This window comes from Hydractinia symbiolongicarpus, chromosome 5 (genome assembly GCF_029227915.1).
Source record: "Hydractinia symbiolongicarpus strain clone_291-10 chromosome 5, HSymV2.1, whole genome shotgun sequence".
In the NCBI taxonomy this organism is placed as follows: domain Eukaryota; kingdom Metazoa; phylum Cnidaria; class Hydrozoa; order Anthoathecata; family Hydractiniidae; genus Hydractinia; species Hydractinia symbiolongicarpus.
Genome location: NC_079879.1, coordinates 7,686,907 through 7,709,655, shown reverse-complemented (window position 1 = coordinate 7,709,655; position 22,749 = coordinate 7,686,907). Strand labels below are relative to the sequence as shown.

The window sequence follows — 22,749 nt, the reverse complement described above, 5'->3', positions numbered from 1 at the left end:
ATTAGACACCTGCATGCTAAATATTTAGGTCCCATACCTTTAAGAGGCTTTGATATTGGCCATTACTCGAAACTACCCCTAAAATCTCTATGAAATCCTTGTAATGGGGAAAATATAATAACTCCTGTTAGGATTATCCTTAGAACTTGAAACTTGCAACACAACTTTGTTTCATCAATAAGAATCATTTTGAATAATTTTGACACGTGACTAATCCGATTTCCCGATTTTGTCGGATTTTACCCGAAAATCGGAAAAAAACGGATTTTCGGGCAATTTTTGGCAATTTTTTATTCGATCCATGTAAAAACCGGAAGATATGTTGAACAAAATTTATTTAGCTTTCAGAAACTTTAAACAGAATGTAAAAATTCGCTCTAGAACAAAAGTAATTATATTTTAACCAGATAGTGGCATTTTTAACAATTTTTAAGCTTCTGATGACGTCACAGAAAATGTGCTGACGCAAGCAAAATTTTATTGCCGCCATTTTGTTCCCTTTATGACGTACTATAAGTGTGCCAAGTTTAATTCAATTTGACCAATCCTATGAAAAGTTATTATTCCGCCCCCCCCCCCCCCCCCGGTCATAGTATGTTCAAAAAACCCCGGACCGAATAGGGTTAAGGGTTAGGGTTGTTATATGAAAAACATATGGATTTTATTTATTTCCGCTTAAATGACATTAACAACAAAACGTTTTGACGAAAAGAACAATGAATTGATGGTTGATTTCGCTCACTATTTCGCTGTTTTTTTATTTGGTATCTATAGTGGATTTTTCCAAGGGACTAAATACTAGTAATATATAAAAGCCTAAAAAACATAAAAATATATTTTTTTTTTACAAATTTTCTACTAGTTTCTCCTCATCGAACGATAGCTCAACAGTGTTCTCTTTTTTAGCGATCTTATTTTTAATACCTTATTGGTTTAAAATATGTCGGTTGAAAGTGACAAAATATCTGACAGGTGACGAAATTTTTAACCGATGAAAAAGTATAACCGATGAAATAAAAATCTTTTATTTTTAACTGATTAAATTTTTACCTAAATTGTTGATTTCCGCCAGCGAATGCGGAATCTTTAAATTCGCCTGAGGAGATAGAGAGATGGAGAAATAGATAGAGACAGCGCCGCTAGGCTGGACGCCCGAAACTTATCCAGGCTAAAGATTTTTTTCTGAAAACGAGGCTAAAATGAGTTTTAAGCCAATAAGAATCCTAACAGTCCAGAAGATTGTTTTATTATCCAATGATCAACTTTATTTTAAAGTTTATATGCTGAACACAAAAATGAAAATATAGAAGAACAAATAAGCTTTAAGCTAACCTGCTGATGATGAGTAAACATTGACATGCTTCAGCATTAATTTGGAAAAGAGACAACCTACTTCGCTTCGGTTTTCTTTTTTAGTTGATAAACAACTTGATCGTTAGATGCACGTGGTAAACCGGGGGTAAAATTAAATTATTCTATTCACAACGACCCTCTAGGGCTTTTAAAATAAACAACAAATAACCTCCTGTTTTGCTTAGTAGCTTAGTACATTGTAACGTAAAGCCACGTTTTGGTGAAACAATGCATGAGACATAAAAGAAAAGACCATGACCTCAACCGTGCGCAATTTACTTTAAAAAGCTTCAAGAAGCAACCAGAATACACTTGCAAAAATTAAGCGCATGTTCCATACATCCAAAAATTAGGACACTCAAATACTTCTCAAATTTCCAAACCAATGGAATAGTGAACTACTTTGTTTTTAGTGAAGTTGTCAAGAAGTTGTCATCGATTTATATGACGGAATTTTCTACATCAATACAGTTCAAGTGTTTACTTTATATAGAATGCTACCTGTGAATTTTTTATTTCTTATTTCATCAGTTTTATTGTATGTAGCATAGTAATTTGAAAGTGTTGTATATCATAATAATTGAGATTTTAATTTAATTTAATTTAATTTAAGAATTTAATTTTTAAAACTTCGGGATATTTAATGTTTCTTCCATATTCCCTTGGTTTTCTAGGTCTGTACATCAAAATTTCAGGATTTTCCAGGTATTTAAAACCATGGTTAGCCTATGTATGTTGCTAATTGCGGAAATCTTCAAGCATTAGGGTTTCTTGTTTAATAGTTCACTCACATGTCTAATGACGATCATCTGTGACAATTTCATACTTTTACGAAACAGTTCAAGCTAAGTATAAAAGCAGAACTTATGCTAATAGGTTACAAGCAAAAGAAGCATTTTAGTCAGGTTACATTAACAAAAATATCACCAACAGTTAAATCAATTCCCCAAGCTACTCATTTTCTTGTCTCTGTTAGTATACAATAATTTTAAAAAAAAACACAAGGGCGAACATTTTTCCTGGCAGTTTATTTTTTAATATACAGCTTTGTTACAGCAAATGTCGAACTTTTTTAAGAATGGTTCTAATACAGTTAAAAAAAAGAATTAAAAATAGTGTTGTTAATTTTGAGAGCGTTGACTTTCGTGCATGTAACTGCTGCAGAAAGGTCCGACTTCTTTCGTGAAAACACGTTGAGATTTTCATACCCAATTACTGATCTTGTGGTTACAAACCGAACTCCATAACCACAAGGCTACGCGCCATAAAGGAGCTTGAATTACACTGTGAACGAAACTCAAGCTAAATCTTTGATACTGCATTTAACGATAAAACATATTGACAAGATTTTGCATCTGACATGCATGCGCAACATCAAGGACACATGATTCTCCATTTTTAAACCGCTTTTTTGGTCATCTTTACTGTTCGGTTTCACAAAAAGGAGCAGGGATTACAAAGAAGAATTAGAAAAAGAAAAAGCCGTTTTTTATACCTTTTAATGAATTATTTTATCTAAACTTAAAGACTCCTCAAGAAAATATATAAATAATGCATCAAAGAGTCTTTGCATAATGGTTAGCAGAAGTCAAACAAGGGAAATGACCCTACACTGTAATGAGAAATAAACTTTTGAATTGTCAATAACTTTTAAAATAAAAAAGCCCAATTTGCAATCAATTTTTAACAAATTTATTGTGCGATAAATCTATTTTAAAGATTTTTCATTTTTGTAAAATGAAATAAAAAAGACTAAAAAAATAAATAAATTATAATGGGGCAAAATTAATTTTTTTTAACATTTTTCATTCCATTTTATTTCAACGTCAACATGCTTCTAGCATTGCTTCTTTTGACAGGTAGGTTTTTTGTCATTTCATAAAAGGTCAAGGTAGGTTCTTGTGAATTACTGCTAATCAGCCCATGGTTATAACGAGAAATGCTTTATTCCTTCATTTTCAGGCCTACTTGCTGAAAGATTTCAGAACTTGATAAACTCTTCCATACTTAGTTTATAAATCTTTCCATCACTCTTATCGTTATATACTAGTTTATTTGATCCTGCTAAAACAATGCTTAGAACGCCGTGTTTACGTTTTTAAGAAATATGTGGCGCCGTAGATTAGTGGTTATAGCTCTCGTACTCTGTGCGGGAGACCGGGGTTCGATTCCTCTTGACGGCGATTCAACATGGGCGAGTGAATGTTACCATAGCCCCGGGTTAACCCAAGCCATATGAGGGAAATTGGGAAGATGGCACACTGTGTGGGCCGTTGGATGTTGCCGAGAGTTGTCTAGTAGAGCGCTGGCTCCAATTGGATCTGCGTAGCTCAAAATGAGCATTAAATACTCTAGGACTCTCCATCTACGCCATGGCCCCTCATGGAATTAATAGACAGGGTATATCCCTCGATATTTGTGAGGCTAGCCATGTAAAATATGCACATCTATCTATCTAATATAAAGGCATGAAGTGTATAAATATATTGTTAATTTTAGGAAGTGTGACCACTATTGACGTGGTTGAAGTAAGTCTTTTTTCTTGTCTTTTTTTTTTTGAATGCGTGGACACCCAAGAAAATCGACATTGAGAGGATGCATAGTAGAATGCCTTAAAAGCTGCAAAGACTTTTTGAACTCTAGTCTTAAAAAAAGCTATACCAAGTCATCATTGAATCGTCTGCACTAACTTAAAAATTGATTTCATAAAAAACCTTTTTAATCATGTTTTGATTATGTTTTAATTTTTTATGCAAATTCGGCCAATAGTTTATTAGATCCTTTCATCTAAAATTTTTATTGTTAAATGTTTGGAAGTTGGGTGTGCAACCAGTCATCTAGCATACGCGAAATATTTTCAAGGTGTGTCCAACAACATGTCCAAGCTATACGATAATGTCCAAATTGGTTCACTATCATTCAACTTTATGCATGCTTTAAGGTAACTGCAGGTCATTTCAAACTAGTGTACATTGGTTTTATTTTTCAGGAAAGACACGTGTCCATTGACATAAAAGACAACAACAGTTTAAAAGATTACAAGTAAGGATGTGTACTAAAATCCGAGTCTGCGGCTATATATATTTGTTGTTGTTGAGAATCAAGTAGTTTTGAAAGGGTTTGATTCAAATCAGTAGAAGAAGAATGAACTTGCTGTTTGCGGCATTTTTTCTGTAACCTGTTTTCGCTTGGGATTTACGCAGTCAGCTCAATCCACCTTAATCATATTTTATGAAATTATCCTTAATTTACAGTAAAAATTGTAATACCTTCTCATCCTTGTCCTCAGGGTCTCTTAGCCCATGAGCTGTTATCACGGGCAAAAATTAAATGCCCTGAGAACAATATTATATGAAATTATCCTTTATTTACAGTTTGTAACCTTTTTATACTTGTCTCCAGGGTCTCTTGGCCCCTGAGCCGTTATCACGCTGTACGTTATCACGGAGCGAAAACTAATCAAATGCCCGGACAACGAGGATGTACTTTTATGTAAATGAACACCCACTTAAATAAGATATCAAAAGTTCAAATATAACAACTTCATCCCCAAGACAGTTTGCTTCTCAACGGCGTTTCGCTTTATGATTTTTTAGCAAAATAGCCGCCACCGTAAATGGTGCTGGGATCGAGCTTGCAAATATAAATTTTTGGAGCAACGCTTTGCGCCTTTTTTGTTGTTGTTGTCTGTTCTTGTACTTTACAGTGCATCTTTTTCTCCTTGCAAATATTTTCAGAAAGCCTTTCGAAGTATTGGTGGTCCTTCGCAACACTTACAAATCAGATCTGGATGATGTTTCACTGCACTTTATCCACTCAAAACGCGTCAAGATAAACAAAATTACCACGGATGGACAAGACAAAAGCGTGGTAAATAATTTAATTATTTTGAAAGTAATTGAAGGAAAGCACAGCCCTATAGCTAAGTAGTTTTGCGCTATGCCTGTAGCAGTCCGATCAGTTAGCGACATTCCACAAGAGAAAAGAATGTAAAACACTTATACGCAACTAAAATGTGCGCGAACACGATTTTAAGAAGTTCAACTTTTCCTAAAATGAACTGTCTCTATAAAAAACGCATTCTGTATGTCTGTGTAAAATATTCGCACCGCGACTTGATTTTAGATCCTCGCATCACTTAACTAACAGAAGAACAAAGATGCTCGAAATAACGTTGGGAAAGGTTTACGACTTTTGTTTATTTATTTATTTCAGACTTCTGCCATACTTCTAACAAACAAGCTTGGTGTTAACGGAACAATTACCTTCAAACTGAATGTCATATTGGAAGACGAATCTTCCTCCGAAAGTCAGAGCGGCTACCATGTTGATAACATTCTCATCGACATACACTGGCTCTACGGTGGAGTGTTATACGCCACTGGATACGAGGCTATACTTTTACCTTTTGTTATCCCAGGTAATTGAGTATACTGGGGTGTAGTATACGCTTCGGGTGTATACTGCACCCCATGATTACGTCTCTACAATCGTAGTTTAAAAACAGAAGGTTTTATATGAAATTAATAAAATAATAGAAATTCAACACTAGAATAAATATGGCATGGATTGAAGGTTTTATTCTCGTCAAAAAAAGTATTAACACAGTGCAAAGGATGATTAAGAACGGAAGTAACTTGGCCAGACTAAATAGATCTTTTTTCTACCCGTAAAGTGAGAGATTCCTAAAATGTTCACACATCTGGTCTTTAAGTGGCGCTTAGTTTTGTCATAATAAGTAGCATTGCCGCAACTACACTTAAAACGATAAACTAGGTCGGATTGTAAAACTTTAGAATTCTATGTATGAATCGAAATAATGAACGGGTTCTTACAGTAGTATGAAAAATCACTAATAATAATGACTAAATATAATAATAATGAAGAAATTTATCACAAAATATATTACGTAAACGTGTTCTAATATCAAGCGACAAGCTATTGTAAATTCCTTCTTAGGAGCAGTGTGCACAAATCTAGGTGTAAAAATGACTGCACCCTTCGGCTAATCATTTCTTTTGAAAATAACCTTGTAGTGGAACTTCTGTAACAAAGAACAATGAGAAAACAATTATAGAACAAGTTGTAAACTAGGCCATATTTTTAGAACTACTAAAATTAGTGAAACCTGGTGAGTACGTCGCAAATTTACCGTTGTGATACTACAGAAAATCGCAAGAATATTTAGTAGAGATGTATTTCGTCTAACATTATGATATCAGTTGATAGATCTTCATCAATAATGTCAACATGAGCATAATAGTCATCGCTCAAATCCACCATCTCCACATCATCGTCAAACCATGCAAGTTCTTCCCTATTGTAATACACAATTTTTTCAACTTCCATCATCTCCATGTCATCGTCACGGACAAAAAGTTTGCTATCGTCATTATTCAAATATGGAAGCATGACTTCGCTCTCACTTATCTCAGTGTCAACAACAATTACTTCTTCAGTTACCTCTGCCGGTTTAGGAATAACAAATTTGTCGACGTCTTCTAAAACTGCTTCTCTTTTAATTCTTTCCAAAGGGGAACAAATTCTTTGAACGGGAATTGTGGCAAGGGAAGTCGATTTTTTGGGTACTACGATCAGAGACTGTACCCCTGCCACTTTTAATGGTGATATTTTCTTTGGTTTTTCGTCTTCAGTGTTGTTTGGCTGTTCATCTTCTGATTCTGATTCACTATCATACTCAGAGGAGGAGTCCCCGCTACTGCTTTCATCATCACTCTCACCCTCACTTGAAACTTCTTCATTTTGAGCGATTTTCTTAGGTTGTATACCAGTAGAAGCATCATCACTGGCTTCTTGTCGTCGCTTTTTTGTTAACTTTTCTTTATTTTCAGCTCTTTCTTTCATACGTTTTAACATCATTTGTTCAATGACTTCAGGATTGACAGCTATACCGCCATTTTGTTTAGCACGCTTTAAACACATTTCAGCAATCTTCTTCTTGTATTTTAAAGGAAGACTGGATGATTCTTGTATTTTTTGTGGTCCAAGAGGGTTTCCCTGATAGTAAAAAAAACAGAATTGTCATTTGCTTATTAGATGTTTCTAGGACTTTTTTGAGCGCATAGTTCAAAAAGTTTTAAACACGATAATATACTACTTTTCAAAAGTTTCAAGGATTATTGGAAGGACGTAGGTAATTCTCTGTATTTGTGATAATATAATCCATAAACTCACCTTGTCGTTTTTCAATTCTTTGGCTTTCATATTTACTTATAAATACAAATCTCACAAGTCGCAACAAAAACGCTACCAACTGTGAAGGAATCTTTGTAGAAAGATAAATTTCGTCGACGTTATTGACGTTTTATTAGCTACATTTTAATTTGACGTCATAAATTCAACGAGCAAGCATTTTTGACAAACATATGATTGCAAACATATGATTGCAAGAAGATAGTTAAATGCAACGCACCACATTGTAGTTTCTCTTTTCTTGTGTTTCAATAAACAAAAATTAAATAAACCTCGTCCCCAGGTCCTGCTAGGCTTCATGTTCTGTCCAAATATAGATAAACCAAACAAGCTTTTGGGACATGGTTGGCATTCTATGTAAGGATCATGGTATGCATTTTGTTTTAATATTCGGTTCACATTTTAGGTTGCGATACAGTCTTTGATGTGAAGAATAACGTCCTTCGAAGTGATCAAGTATCTGCTACATCATATTACGTCTCCTCATCCCCACAAGAATTTGGACCAAAAGGTAATGGTTGGTGCGCAGATCAGAAGAAGAATGTATACTTTGAGGTAATTGAAATGCGCATAATCACTTTCATAAATTGAAAAGTCTAACACTCTTGCTAAACATCTCTGCGGTGTGAACTGAACGGCATATGTGATTGCAAAGCGAACTCCATAGCAACTAGACTCGGCACCACTAACCTCAAAATTTTTGGAGAGTGTTTTTTTTGTTATGATTATGTCACATTGTAACAAATCATCCAAAAAGCAAAATGCACTGGGAACGAAGAACTTTTGTCAATGTTAAGTTTTCATGATATTTTAGTGTGATTTATAAAAAAATGTTTTTAAAATTAAAATTCTCCTCAAGCGTTTTCAATAAAAAGTTTTTTGGAGGAAACTATGTCGCAATGGACAGGTTCAAAAAAAACAAATTTTGCGGAAGAAACTATTCAATCTCTCAATTAGTGGCAAAATTCAAGTTCAAGAACCAAATCGCAAAAATAAATTCTGAAAAAAATTTCAACCCTTTAGATATTGTTCACAAAGAGAGTTCGGCTGACGTCTATCCGGACAGCTGAGAGAACGGCGAAAGATCACTGGATGAAAGAATTTAAAATAGCTTACAAGAAAGACGGAGAATGGTTAAATTACACGCAGAACGGATATATCAAGGTACATATCTATTTTCACAACCTCGTACCCAGGGTTCTTTTTCTAGCAACAGGAATGTCAAAAAAGAAAAAAGAGACCTGAGGACGACGTTGCTATTTTCATTCGGTTTTCCGGCCTGTCTTTTTTGTTTTTACTGCTTCTCTTATTATCTTCACACTGCACTTTTACTAGCTTTTCAAAGCTTATAAAGAAATGGGTGGCAACAAATTCCCATGGTTTCTACACCCTCTGGAATGTGATGGTATTAGAGTCATCCCCACGCATTGGGAAGGTGAACTTATTTGTGCTCGGATGGAAATCAAAGGATGCTACATCTCACAAGAAGGTAAAAATAATTCCCAGGGCTTTATATATATTTTATATATGTTTTGGAAACGAGGCTTGCCGCAAATAGCAGTTAAAATAAATATTGCGGACATTTATTTTTTTCAGGCCTATCTATCTTAATCTTTCTTCTACCAAAAACCTGTTGTCTCCTTTTTATATCGAAAACTACATTTTTTTTATTACAAATATTCGACGTCATTAAATGATATTTGTATTGTCAAATAAACAAACGTCAAAAATTTCGCCAACAACACGAGATTATTGCCAATAATATAGTACTTGTGTCGTTTTTTATTATTGATAGTCAATTGCTTTCCGTGTCTTTTTGTAACATGTTTTTTTTATTTTTCGCAATTCGTACTATTTCAACCCTTACAAAAATAAAGAATTTGCTCCCTACATGCGACGCAATCTCGTTTACAGAGTGTTTTACGCTAATGAAATCCTAAAAATCGACACGGGCTATTATTGTGTCAGAATATCATGACGTAGGAAAGCCTGACATTATTTTTTTATTTTTGCTCACAATAATCAATAGTCTTCATCCTCTCGTAGATATGTGTATCGATTCCATTGGAATGGAAGATGGACGAATTCCAAATGCTTCCTTATCAGCTCGTTTTCAAGGCGCGAATAGTTCAATACCCGAGCATGGTCGATTAAATGCACTAAGTACAGGCTGGAAAGGAAACCCTGGGAAGAGTGACTGGTTGCAGATAGATCTTGGTTCTTTATTTAAGGTGATTATCACGCACCCTTGTTCACAGGAACTTTGGCCTTTTTGTAACAAAAAGAAATAATCCCTGGGAACAAGGGTGCGTTATCACGAAGTTTTTTTATATTCTTAAGTCTGTAGATTTCTCAGAAAAGTAGATTTGTATAAACTTTCAAAAATAGAAGCCCTTTTAATATTTTCATAGTTACTCAGAATAACGATGTTTTGTTGAAAATGTGATATGAATTTTTTGTAACAATTGTCTTTTTAAAAAAACGAAGCAAGTTTATTTTCAATAAACAATTTTCTAAAGTAACAAATAATGTAGAATTTTACTAGCTCACTAGTCAGGAGAAACATTGTATTTTCTTAAAAACGAGAAATCGGAATAGTTTAGTAGAGAAAAATTTCGCTGGGTCGCCAAAAACATTTCTGCGGTCAGAATACTGAGGTTTTTTTATTAGTTATTTCCATTGTTCTTTACTCACGTGTTCATTATTGGGAAATCCTTTCTTATTTAATATTTTGACCGAAATTGGTGTAACTGATCTTAACAAACATGATCAACGTCTTTATTGTTTAAGAGGGTGAGTTGTGACCACGCTAACTTTATGCTCATTGGTTGATTTAATTGGGGTTTACTCTGAGTAATTATTTTGTGTTTATTGGTGGATTTGTTTTAAGCCATTTGTTTGTGTGTTGATTTCGATATCCTCGAAAAAAGCTTAATTAGCTAGGTTACTAGCTCACATTAACATCATAACAATTTTTTTTAACTGCAGATAACTCGCATCGGTATTCAAGGAGGGTACAAGAAAAAATTTTACGTCACGGAGTTTAAGTTCTGGTTTAGCAACGACTCCTTTGTATGGAACAGCATTCGAAAAAGAACTGATGGGGTGAAGACAGTGCGTAGTTTTGTTTTGTTTTTGTTTTTTATTTCGTTCTTTTTATTCAGTTAGGTAAATAAATAGACGTAAGCCAAATAACCCTTTCTTTTATAAGAATATGCTTTATAAGAATATCAGGCTGGAGTTTCAGGTTAAAAACAATAGGTCTATTGTTTAAAACAATGGGGAAATGGCCAGCCTGATTAGATCTTGATATTCTTATAAATGTATATGTTTAAATTGAGTGAAGAAAGAGGGGGAGTGTGTCAACCTCATTCCCAGTTCCTGTTGTTTCTTTTATTTCTAACGGCGTGATGTTCGCTCTCTCTAAAATATTGAAAAGAAACAGCAAGTGCTGGTAACTAGGTTGGGAGGGTATATCAATACAAGGCATAGCCTTGAGCAGTTTTGTACTCATACATGTGTACACTCTACGTTACATGAGTACGAAGTTGTATAAGTTTCTGCTCTGCGTCGAAGGTAATTTTTTTGTGCGTCATAAAGTTATTGGAAAGCTGTTTTTTTGCGACATTTTCTGGTTTATTGATATTGTGGTCGCGTGTTTTAAAAAAAGCAAAAAAGAATCTGGGAACGAGGTTTATGTATAGGCGGTAAAGGAGATCAAGTTAATAAATGTTAAGATATGTAAAATTGAAAGAAAGAGAGTGTTTCAGTTCCTTTTTAATTTTTTTAGATCTTCACGAATTCAACTGAAGATCATGTTTCCCTTGTCAGCCTTGAACCACCTGTGTTTGGAAGAAGCTTTCGCATCGAACCTTCGACATATGAGATAATAGCGCTTAAAGCCGAATTATATGGATGTCTTGTTAAGGAAAGAACAACTGAAGAAATCATTGGTAACTGTTAAGAATTTTATCGAGAAGCGACGTGTTTTTAAAAATCCCTTTCTTTTCTCAGTCGACAAAAAATTAGAAACGTGATACGAGATTGGCGGCAAAGGAAAACACATAAACGGTTCATGTATAGTACCGTTGAGTAGCTCAATTCATTCTCTTTCCCAAACATGTAAACGCTTTTGCTGACAACATAGTCCATGGAGTTTTGGCCCAGCTATTTCTAGGACCCATCCTGGGGTAACGGAGGACTGAAAATTCAGAGTTCTCAAGACGAGTCTGTTAAACAAAGTTTCAACCGAACATTACGTTTAAATGGTTAAATGGGCATTTACAATTTTTCAGATTCGCAGTTAATCACACTGCTCAGCAAGTAAACAAACATGCCTTTTTGTGTGTCTTTCCCCAATTATTTTCAAGCAGCCTGACAAAGCAGAGTAAAGTTTGAGAGAGATAAACAAACTGGCATGCATGTTTTTCGTGTGTTAGGATGTGAGGGTAAACTAAAAAAATTTTACTGTAAAAAAATAATATATAAATATATAAATATATATTTTTAGGAAAAGTGAAAGAATTTCCCACCCGCACGGTCCTTGTGGATGAAAAGAACGGAAATATATTCGTTTGCCATCGAAACATTCCTAGGTATAGTTTTAATTATATATTTCGAACACAAATTCACGTACTAGTAGGATAGAAAATGTATTGACAATCTTGGCAAATTTAAAAAAAGAAAAAATATTTGCAATAATTAGTAACTTTTTTTGTGTTGAACTGTAAAAATCTTTTTAATTTCAGAGCTAATTGCTATCAAAGTGACCAGCTCAGTGCATTTCAAAGATGGAAAAGTAAGTTAAGTTTATCAAACTACTCTCAGGTCCTTTTTTTATATATAGGGGAAGTCTCAATGAGCAGGGGAATTGGAAAATAAGCAATGTATAATAAGCGAGAAAGGGGCAGAAAAATGGGGGCTTGAATTTAAAAAATAGAGCACTAATTACGCTTGACGATATTCGAAGTCCAAAGTTTGTCGAAATTAAATTTTTTAAAAAAAATCTATATATTAATACGCCTTGTGTGTGCGCACGGTGCGGGTCACTTTCTTATTTCTCATGCATTGTGTCCCCGAAGCGTGGCGTTACGCTAAAATTTACCAAGTTAAAAAAACGCAAATCAGGGGGTTATTATTTAAACATTTAATTCCTTTTCTTATTACTTTAAAAAATAAAACTCTGTTTTTTTATTTTATTAAAACTAATTTATTTATTTTTTAAATGTTTTTATTTGTTTGTTTTTTTTGTTTTAAAAGCACCACGGGGTCATCAGCTATTCAAGCTCTGCACAATGGAGGCAACAAGTAAACAAAATTTCTAAAATAAAATATTTTGTCTTGACGGGTCCTTGCTGACATCATTAAAATTTAAATAACGGTTCTTTTTTACTGTAATCCTGCCCAAGTGGATTTTTCCATGGGCTTTATGGACTAGTAGATAGAATAATTTAATTCTACCCCCGGTTTACAATGTGCGCGCCGCAACTCACGGAAACAAGTCGTTTATCAACTAAAAAAGAAAAACCGAAACGAAAAAGGTTGTCTCTTTTTCAAAGTAATCCTGATTATTTCTACGTTTTTTTTCTGATAATTTCAAAAGGCATGCCAATGTGTACTTATCATAAGGTGATATTACATTGTTATCTTTTTTTCTTCATTATAAAGTTGGGTCTGTTTGCCTAATTGTTCTTTTATTATTTTGGATTGAAATATTTCGGTAGATATACAATATACCATATGATTCAAGTTTTTATATTTCTTTCTTATGTGGTTTCAACTATAAATTTCTTATATTTTGAGTATAACTTTGGAAGGTTTGCCTTATGCAATAGACTGATATTGTACGACTTAACGAAAAATTTTGGATTTTTTTTTAATGTTTGGTATCCTTTTTTTCCCTGGTGTACTTCTGGAATGGCAAAGCAAGTTATAGTTTTAGTGTATTTCGCTTTTACGTACATTTTCTATTTTTGTTCCACATTTATCAACACAGAATAATTCAGATTGTGAGCAACCTCGATCTCAGAGCTTTTTTCTCTTTTTGCAATCCCGTTATAACAGAGAGAAAGAGCCGAGGTCGAGGCTGAAATGTACGAATGAGTTTTGAAAATTCAAATTACTGTGTTGTATGTTTTTGTTTGGTAACCCTTACATCGGTTTAATGAGAGATTCAGTGGATTCTTGCACGGGAATTCGGCAAGTAATTTTAGTAGATTTAGATTATAAATGTGACATACATACTGCAGTTGTTGGACACCGTCAATTTTTTCGGTCATTTATATGATAATGCAGATGGTAAGATTCGCACTGCTGCATTGTTTGATTTTTGATGGACGTATATCTACTACATGGATTAAATGAGAAATAGAGTGGATTCTTCCACGGGAAACAGTGGAAAACAACAAACTAATAAGGTTCTTCTAAATCAAGTCAAAAAATAAGTTAGGGAGGGGGGACGTCTATTCGGATCAAGAGTCTCTTAACTTTCGTTAATGCAGAAACTAAAATAGAATTTAGAACCAATCTTTCACTTTCTTGCACCGGTTAAAAAGTAGCAGATATAAAAAGACGTCCGCAGGGCTTGGATTCAAGGTTTTGTTGTAACGTTTTTTAACAGAATAGAACTACTTCTTGCATAACGCAGATATATTTTTAAAAGAAAATAATACGTTAAAATTTTTTTCACTTCATAGGTTGTCCTAATTTTATTTCAAACGTTTTGGCTGTCGATTCGTCAGGTAGCAGTTACGCAAGAACAACCCAGGGCTCATACATGATCAAAAAGAACGATTCAGACATATGGATGGATATTTCGCAGAACACGCTCACAAACAGAGCAAAAGTTGACGTGCTATACAAAGCTTTTGAAATTCCTACCATTATACCCAACGTGGAATCAAAAATTCGTTGGACATTGAAGGATAACAGACAAATTGCTGGTATGCTCTTTAAAAGTATTGCTTTTAAATCGGCTTTCTATGGAGTGGAATATAGTGTACGCTTTCATTATGAGATAAAAATTGTCAGTCCACTATTTGATAAAGTTGCAAGGCCTGTACTGTTTTTATTATGAGCGCAGTTGTTTCATTCTCTCAATCAACACATTAGACTGAATTTAATCATATTACCACGGATGCAACCTTATACCCAGACTGTTTTTTCACACGATATAAGGGTTTAAAAGAAAACATGAAAGTGCCAAATATTATTTAAAAAAAAAATAGTTGCCCATTTAAATAACAATTCTAAAACTACAAATATTATTTAATTTGACAATGGTCTATTTCCCTCCAAGTCTTATGACTATTACTTCTTTGTATTTTTTTTTGTAGCGAAATTATACTGTTCTTTTACTATTTCTTAACTATTTTTCATTCTTCCAGTTTCAGGTCGAGGTGTTCATCTCCGAGACACAAAACAATCCCCATGGAGATTAATCTCAAGCTGGTCGTGTTGTGGTGTTTAAATCACGTGCCAAAAAATGGAGCAACTTTTTAATGGCAGGGCAGATGTATTTCGCACAATAACTTTAAAAAAAGTTGAGACTTTACTGTTAAATTTCAACTAAATAATCTTTTCTTAAACTTCTGTAACCATAGCAACTTCTACTTACTTGCTTGCACGCACTATAACATATGTATAAATATGACGAATTACAATGTAAGAAAATGTATGACCACGTGTTAAAAACGTGTCTTTGTGTTTGGTATTGTACGATGGCTCTAAAGTGTTACAACTCTAGCTCGGATTTTGACAGTTTTCGTAAACAAATTTTGACATCTCGTTTTATTTGAGACAGAAATCGAAACTCGATTCCCTTGTATTGTGGCAGCAAACCTATTGGCTGATTACGCAAGCATCACAATGAACCAAATTTTTGCTTATTTTTTAAATATGCAAATACTGCATTCACGAAGGCCTGAATACGAGGTTGACAATTATTAGTCTTTAGCTGTTTAAATTTTGACAGTTCTATTATTTAGTCCAAATCTTTTAAGATTCTTTTTATTATTATTCTCAGATTATTTACCCAAAATAGATTTATTGAGATTGCCAAAATGAGATATACGAGGGAAGCTTGGACAGAAAATTGCAGTACAGAAATACAATGATTGCAAATATTATGTCGACTTTCTTACAAAGTCCAATAATTTAACCAATGGTGATTATCTTTTTGTCTTTGTCGTATAACTTATAGTGACATCATGTAAACAACGAAGAAATTTTTTTTATTTATGACATGCCTAAATAACGCTCAACCATTGCGCATTTTTCAAGGAAAGGAAAGGGGAACCGAGAACCGACTGGATACGAGGCTAGCAATTAAGAAAGTAGTAACCATTATTGTTACGGGGTTAATACGTCATTTTGTGTTCAAGTTGGTGCATACATGTTCTTAGAAACAACGTGCATAGAAACAAAAGAGTCAACAGACCTGTATAAATTATTCTCTTATTCAAGTAGTTATAATAAAGATTCAAAAAAATTTGAATATTGTATAATAGACCTAACGTATTTAAAAAATGTATATTCCAAGCGAAAAAATATTTACTTTTTATTAATTTCATATATTTTTACTAAAACCGAAGTTTTAGAATAAGAAAAAAAGTTCTATATAAACCTTCTATTCTCTATTCTGAGATGTTCCTTTGAATTTCGAACTCTTTGATTTTGTGAAAGAGCAACCCACTAAAGGTTTTCAATTCATTCTTTATATAAAACCTCTCTCATAAAACCTATTGACCGCATTTCAACTTGAATGTCTATTTCTATATTTTATAGAAATCAGTAATTTTTTCAACGCAGTTATTATTTCATCGAAGTCAAAAAACTTATTTGTTGCATCACCCTCTGTCAATGAACTGTTTCATTTTCCGAATCTTTGATTACACTTGCTGTATTTTTGTAGAAGTTCGTAGAACTTATTGTACGATATATTTTTGTGTGAGTCACCATGTCTAAAACAGATAAAAATTGAACGGTACCTAATTCTTGGAGATTATATATTGACTTAATAAGTAACTCAGGGACATATAATATTACCCTAAATCTAAAAAATACTAGATGATGTACATGTCTAATTTATGTTAGTTTTTCGTTATTTAAAGGTAATAAAATGATGCAAAAAATGGTTTAAAACTATCCCCTTCCCAAATGGGAAGAGCTATAGATATTAAATTGTGCTTGTACATACCTTTAATAACACAAATTATTCAACATAAAACTTTGATGACTATATTAAATATATGGTTATGCAGAATATATGGTTATGCCTAAAATTGTCTGTTGCCATGACAACAGAATAATGTTTTGTGTAAAAAAACTATTCTGTAAACACAAATATACTTACATTATTTCGGATAATCTGGTTTGCCAAGGTAAAAACCCCATTAAAGAATTTACTGGGCCAAATTGAATTATAAGATCTGGGTCAGGTATATTTTCAGTAGCTATAAATAACAAAAAGCATTTTTATTTTAAAGAAATCTTTCACTTAAGAATGTAACACTACTGACAAGCCTGTCACAGAATAATAAAATATGAAACATACCTTTCAACGATTTATCTATATACTCAATATTAATTTCTTTCATTTCCAAATTTTTTTGTGAATAGTCTGAAGCAATTCGCCTTGCTGATTCAAGAAGATCAGTTTTTCCATCTTCTTCTGATAATAATTGAACACACACTCGTTTTGGATAGGCTGTACAGAATAAAATATATCAAGCAATTTGTTGAGGTTTTCTCAAAAAAAACTTCTCACTATTATCAACTTACTTATTCCATTTTTATATTTAGTTGAGCTGTTCTTTACAATAATGTCAATTCCTTCAGCTTTGCTTTTACCAAGAAAGAAGGCAATTTTTTCCTTTAGAACATTATATATTCTTGACTCTCCAGCTTTGAGAAGACCTGTAAAATAGAAAGTAGGACTGAAAACACTATGTTTACTCTATTTAAAATGTAATACCCTTGAAATCTTTTTGTCAAAAACTGTTACATTAGAAAGCCTTGTCCTCACAGCAGTATTTCCCTTCAATGTTTAGGTTTGTTCATGTATTGCAGGTTTTAGGTATATACCTATTAAATTTAAAACTTAATCAAGGAAGTTAAATAGCTTTTTTAAAATTTTTTAATAGTTTTAACTATTAATGATATTCTAATTTACCAGAAAAAGACTTTTATATCTCTAATGCATAAAGTATTAACATTTGACACAAAGAAAAAAACATTTAATTAAATCAATTTCAGCCTTAATTAAGTGGTTATGAACTGATGATGTTGTTGATTGTTTAAAATATTTGTCAAATGATTTTTTACTTATAATGGTTAAATGCTTAATGCATTGCCATAGAAGGCAACTTTACTATGTTCTAAAAAAAAAATTATTTATTTTTGTGCATGTAATTGCAACCATTGTGTAATCTCATTGGAAATATATATGATTGTTGTTCCCAGCTTATATATATATATAAAAAAAAAATATAGGGGCAATTATGTTGATGAATGCTGTGTGCCAACATGACCTACAAAGGCTAAACATAATATGTATAATATGCATATAATATAGCAGTTTTTGTCTCCGTTAACGGCATATTGGCCACTAGACCCGGACCCCTCCCCCCAGCCCCTTAACGGCAAGTCATTTCCCCTACGTTAGTTTTTGTCTCCGTTAACGGCAAATTTGCCGTTAAATAGAATTTTTTCCCCTCCACGCTTTACGGAACAATCTTTGTGGAGACTTATACAAACATGAGATACATTTTTTTTAACAACCAATTCTAGATTATGGCAGATTTTTACTGTGGAAATATTTGTTGAATTTTTTTCATTTTCCCTAAAAGAAACAAAAAAGGTGAAAAAGTGAAATTCGTCTCCATTTTTATATTTTTAACGGACAATGCATTACCCCTCCCCCCCCTAACGGCCAATTTGCCGTTAACGGAGACGAAAACTGCTTGTCGAAGGCCCCTAGCTAGCTATATCAAAAATATATTTTTAGAAATAAAAGAAGAAAAGTTCTTTTCAATTTTTATTTGCCTTAGCTACATGACAGCTTAAGAGCTAGCTACAAAATAACATTATGAAAATTTTACACTACCCACTACTCCCCTTTGTGGAAAATTTCATGAAATGTAATGTTAGTCAAGAAAAACATGGTTTTAGCGTTAACTTTAGAATTTTTCACTCTTAGACTCAAGAGGGTCACAACACAGAACAAAATAGATTCAAGTGCACAAAATTGAAACTGAAGTAAAATCAATTTCTTACCGTGACGGTCATATAGGGTGATGTATGGAATCCCCATGGCAATGGTCCATACAATCAAATTTGTAATGTCACAATAGTCAGTTCCAACTCCTTCGTTGATGACAAAGCTCATATGTTTTGGTAACTTACTTAAATTACCTAAATCACGCTGTAAATGATCATATGCTAATCCACCAGTAAAGCGCTTCGTAGAAACAGCGTAAACCCTGCGGAATTCAGCTAGAAATGTACAAAATAATAACAAATATCGAACAGTATACTGCACAGCAATGAGGGTAATCTTGAAAAACACCTGAGGGATATACTTTAACACATTCTTCTGTGACGATTGGACGTACTCGTCAATAGTTTGTCGTTTATCCATCATAATAAATAGTTCAGAGAATGTTAAGAAACCAGGAAATCCAACATTCGAGCTGCCGCCATGTCTATTGTGAGTTGTGATCACAAATCATGGACTTTGGAACAGTGACGAAAGCCGAAAAACGGTAAGCTACAAAGTTGCACTTTTGGTAAAAATCAAGTATTATCTTGTGCTACTTTAGCACTGACCTTAGAGGGTCGGCAATCGGTTGTCTGTTTGTAAATTTGCGCATGGGTACGAAACAAATGGAAGAAAATGGCGAAATTGAAGCGTGGAGTGAAGTGAATGACCAGTTTCCAAAGTCGTTTGCTTATTCTACTCTGTCCTTAGGCCAAGAGATCCTACATAAATGACGTCTCAAGCAAGGGTTTCTTAACCAAAGTATAAATATTTTTTGGTTTTCGAGTGGTTTGAGGGAGATGTGTTACTACGTCCCAGAGGGATGAAAGTTTCCCTATAATAAACTCCAAAAAAAGAGAAACAGTTTTTGAATACAGAAACCAGATTTTATGTTGTTGTTTTTAGTAAAACAGGGGATGGGGGTAAATTATCTTTATTACAGGGGTAAATTTGATTAGAACTCCAGTGTAGTAACCCCTCCTAAAGTACACTGCAGTTCCATATAATATTTTAAAGTTTATTTGGTGCTAGCCTAGGGCCTTTTATTAGTCAAATGCTTATTATGAAAAAACCCAAATTAGCTTGTTGAAGATGGAAAACTGAATTTGTTTTCTGTATTCAGAAACCATTTTCTAATTATACCCAAAAAATTCTGAATATGGAAACTGTCTCCATATCTGTACATTATTCTAAACTGATGGGGTACCCCAGTAGGGGTGGTTGGGGTAGCCAAATACATTATATATTCAATTTTACTCCAATATGTGTGGCGCCGTAGCTTAGTGGTTAACTCTCGCACCTTGTGCAAGAAACCAGGGTTCGATTCCCCTTCTGGTGGCCATTCAATATGGGCAAGTGAATGTTACCATGTGAGGGAAATTGGGGAGATGGCTCACTGTGTGGGCTGTTGGATGTTGCAGGGAGTTGTCTAGTAGAGCATGGACCCTAATTGGGTCTGCATAGCTCAAAATGAGCATTAAGTAATCTAGGATTGCCCATTTAAGCCATGGCCTCTCCTGGAAATAATAGATATTGTATCTCGATATTTGTGGAGCTAGCCATGTGAAATATGCACATCTATTTATCTATCTATGACTGCTCTTAGCTCGCTTAACATACTGAATTTAGCGACAATTGGTTAAAAAGAGGTTTCACTTTTACTTTCAGTTTACAACTTCGTCATGTTTAAAATTTACAGAATAATTTGCAGACCTGATGCCTTTACAAAACTGAGCTGCTGTGTGAAGTTGGCCACTTTGGCGCGGGTTCACATTTCATTGGACATAAAAAAGTGACCATTTCTTTTTAGCATACTACGTAATTTTCTCTCATTCACCAGCATTCATTGCAGTATCAGAATAAGTACAACTACCATGGCGAATAGTAACCAATCAGATTTCATAGTACAATTTCAAATCAAGTTGTAGAATTTCAAAATGAAAACAAAGTTGATGAGAAAGAAAAGTTTAACTTTTTGTGTGCAATATTTATATATAAACTTTTCTAAACTTTTCTTAACTTTTTTCTTTTCAAGTGCCTTCTTCTAACTGTCCGCATTGCATATTACAAGAATGCTCCAGGCAAGTTTAAGATAGTTTGGGATAGTGTGGGCAGTCTTGAAGGACAACCACCAATTTAAAGCTTGGTTTCCAGTTGTGCAACTGTTGCAGAAACATTTGTTGTGCAACATCTCTTGTTTTGTTTTTGTTGTACAGCGTGTTTCCAAAAAATTTGTTACAGTTACTGTTGGGAAAACATTGTGCAACCTGTTGTGCAACAAAATTTAGGTTATTGGAAACCAAGGTTAATTCTAAAAGCCGCCTAAACTCACCCTTTATGTGCAGGCTAATCCGGTATTCTTACTGCAAAAAATATTGTTTGCGACCCAGCGTAATGTTTCCCACCTTAACTATTCTAATTTTGTGGAGGTAAAAAAGTTTATGGCTAAAATGAGTTAAAAATGTTTACAAAGTTCTGTATGTGCAAGAGTGTCATTTGATTTTAAGTATATTATGTATACCCAGGGCAAACAGCATAACATTATTGCTAATCACTTTATATCTGGTCGCTAAAACTTATAGCACAAACCATCAAATCCCATTTGACTTGTGACAATTGTCATTAGTCATAGCAACAACAAACACACCTTTTTGGTTGGTGTTGTGTGGGTAAAGGGATGACGTAAGAATCAAGGGCTTCATCAGACGCACAGGCCTTTTTTTATACTGCTTTCTGCTAAGGTAGTGAAATTGATTCATAGCTCACCTAACTGGTGTTAACGGCAGTCATTATGACAGGTCTGTTTATAACCAATAGGTTATGTATATATGTTTCATTCTTGATATGTTTGTTGACCATGTTTAACAGATTTGGTATTGGTTTGGAGAACCACTGCACCTTGGATAAGGCCTTGCTACAGACGCGAAATATACGCACCCAGGGGTAATCTTGATGAATTTAAAACTAAGCTTATGCATGAGCTAGAGTGTATGGACAGTGCAAACAGTCGATAAATTGTACACACAGGGATAAGGCTTCACTATGAAAATGTAAAGGGTAGGTTAAAGGTACTCAACACCCTTCCCCCTCATATGTACAGACTTTGAAGATACAGGCCTACTGATGATTTGCTATGTGTAAGGAAAGATACCAGAAACAGTGTACAGGCTAAAACGCCTGTGGTTCAAATTTTGTATTTGCCTGAGCCATTACAATCATGTAATATAATACACGGGATAGGTATGTATTGTGTATAACATGTTAGTTTGTTACATATAGAATAATAATTTTATTTGATTCGTATCACGTGGTAATGGTAATTGCTTGTGAGACATTTTATTCCAATAGGATACACTCAGTATGTATTGCAGTGAGTTACTTCTGCAAAACTTCCATAATAATTCACCTAAGTTAGGGATCGTCTCCATGATCGTTTCAAAAATAATCATTTCAATTTGTATAATATTTTATTTTTAAAACGATCTCTATACAATCTCTATACATTTTTAACGCAAATTTAAAAAAAAAATCCAAAAATATTTCAAATTCATTTCAATTTGTTTTAAAATAGTTTCAAATCACTTCGTTGAATGGAAAATCGTTTCGTAATAGTTTCCAAATAGTTTCGCATTTGTTTCTCAATTGTGTCAAAAAAATTAAAATTAATTTGTTTCAATAAAATAAATCAAGATTGTAGAAAGTGAAAAGAGCAGTGTAGATTGTTTAAAATTCATGAAAACGGGATCGTAGAAAGTGATAAGATCGTTATGGAACGTTTAAAAATCATAAAAACAATACCATAGAAAGTGAAGAGATCGATATAGATTGTTTAAAAAGCATGAAAACGGCATTGTAGAAAGCGAAAAGATTGCTGTAGATCGTTTAAAAATCATAAAAATGGCATTAAAAAAGGAAAAGATTGCTAT

The 22,749-nt window shown here is 33.7% G+C and overlaps 2 protein-coding genes across 4 annotated transcripts; one reads left to right on the top strand and one right to left on the bottom strand.

The window, feature by feature from the left end:
• The first annotated feature begins 2,500 nt into the window (after positions 1–2,500).
• On the top strand, positions 2,501–15,344 carry LOC130644520 (uncharacterized). Of its 3 annotated transcripts, none has more exons than XM_057450163.1 (14): positions 2,501–3,212; positions 3,853–3,881; positions 4,343–4,395; positions 5,091–5,223; positions 5,569–5,773; positions 7,973–8,121; positions 8,590–8,730; positions 8,902–9,055; positions 9,613–9,797; positions 10,555–10,680; positions 11,357–11,519; positions 12,077–12,161; positions 12,315–12,364; positions 14,262–14,818. In XM_057450163.1, exons 1-14 carry the CDS (start codon positions 3,185–3,187, stop codon positions 14,639–14,641), a joined length of 1,881 nt encoding a protein of 626 aa, XP_057306146.1. In that variant the 5' UTR covers positions 2,501–3,184; the 3' UTR covers positions 14,642–14,818. The 3 variants fall into 3 exon arrangements, with proteins under 3 accessions (XP_057306146.1, XP_057306145.1, XP_057306147.1); XM_057450164.1 differs by adding an exon at positions 14,952–15,344 and having other exon boundaries at positions 2,503–3,881; positions 14,262–14,507; XM_057450162.1 differs by having other exon boundaries at positions 2,501–3,881.
• A 650-nt stretch (positions 15,345–15,994) lies between these two features.
• Positions 15,995–19,297, bottom strand: LOC130644521 (dehydrodolichyl diphosphate synthase complex subunit nus1-like). The gene is made up of 5 exons (XM_057450165.1): positions 18,841–19,297; positions 17,347–17,481; positions 17,120–17,272; positions 16,919–17,018; positions 15,995–16,526 (listed from the first exon to the last, which is right to left on the bottom strand). Exons 1-5 carry the CDS (start codon positions 19,205–19,207, stop codon positions 16,436–16,438), a joined length of 846 nt encoding a protein of 281 aa, XP_057306148.1. The 5' UTR covers positions 19,208–19,297; the 3' UTR covers positions 15,995–16,435.
• Positions 19,298–22,749: the final 3,452 nt, after the last annotated feature.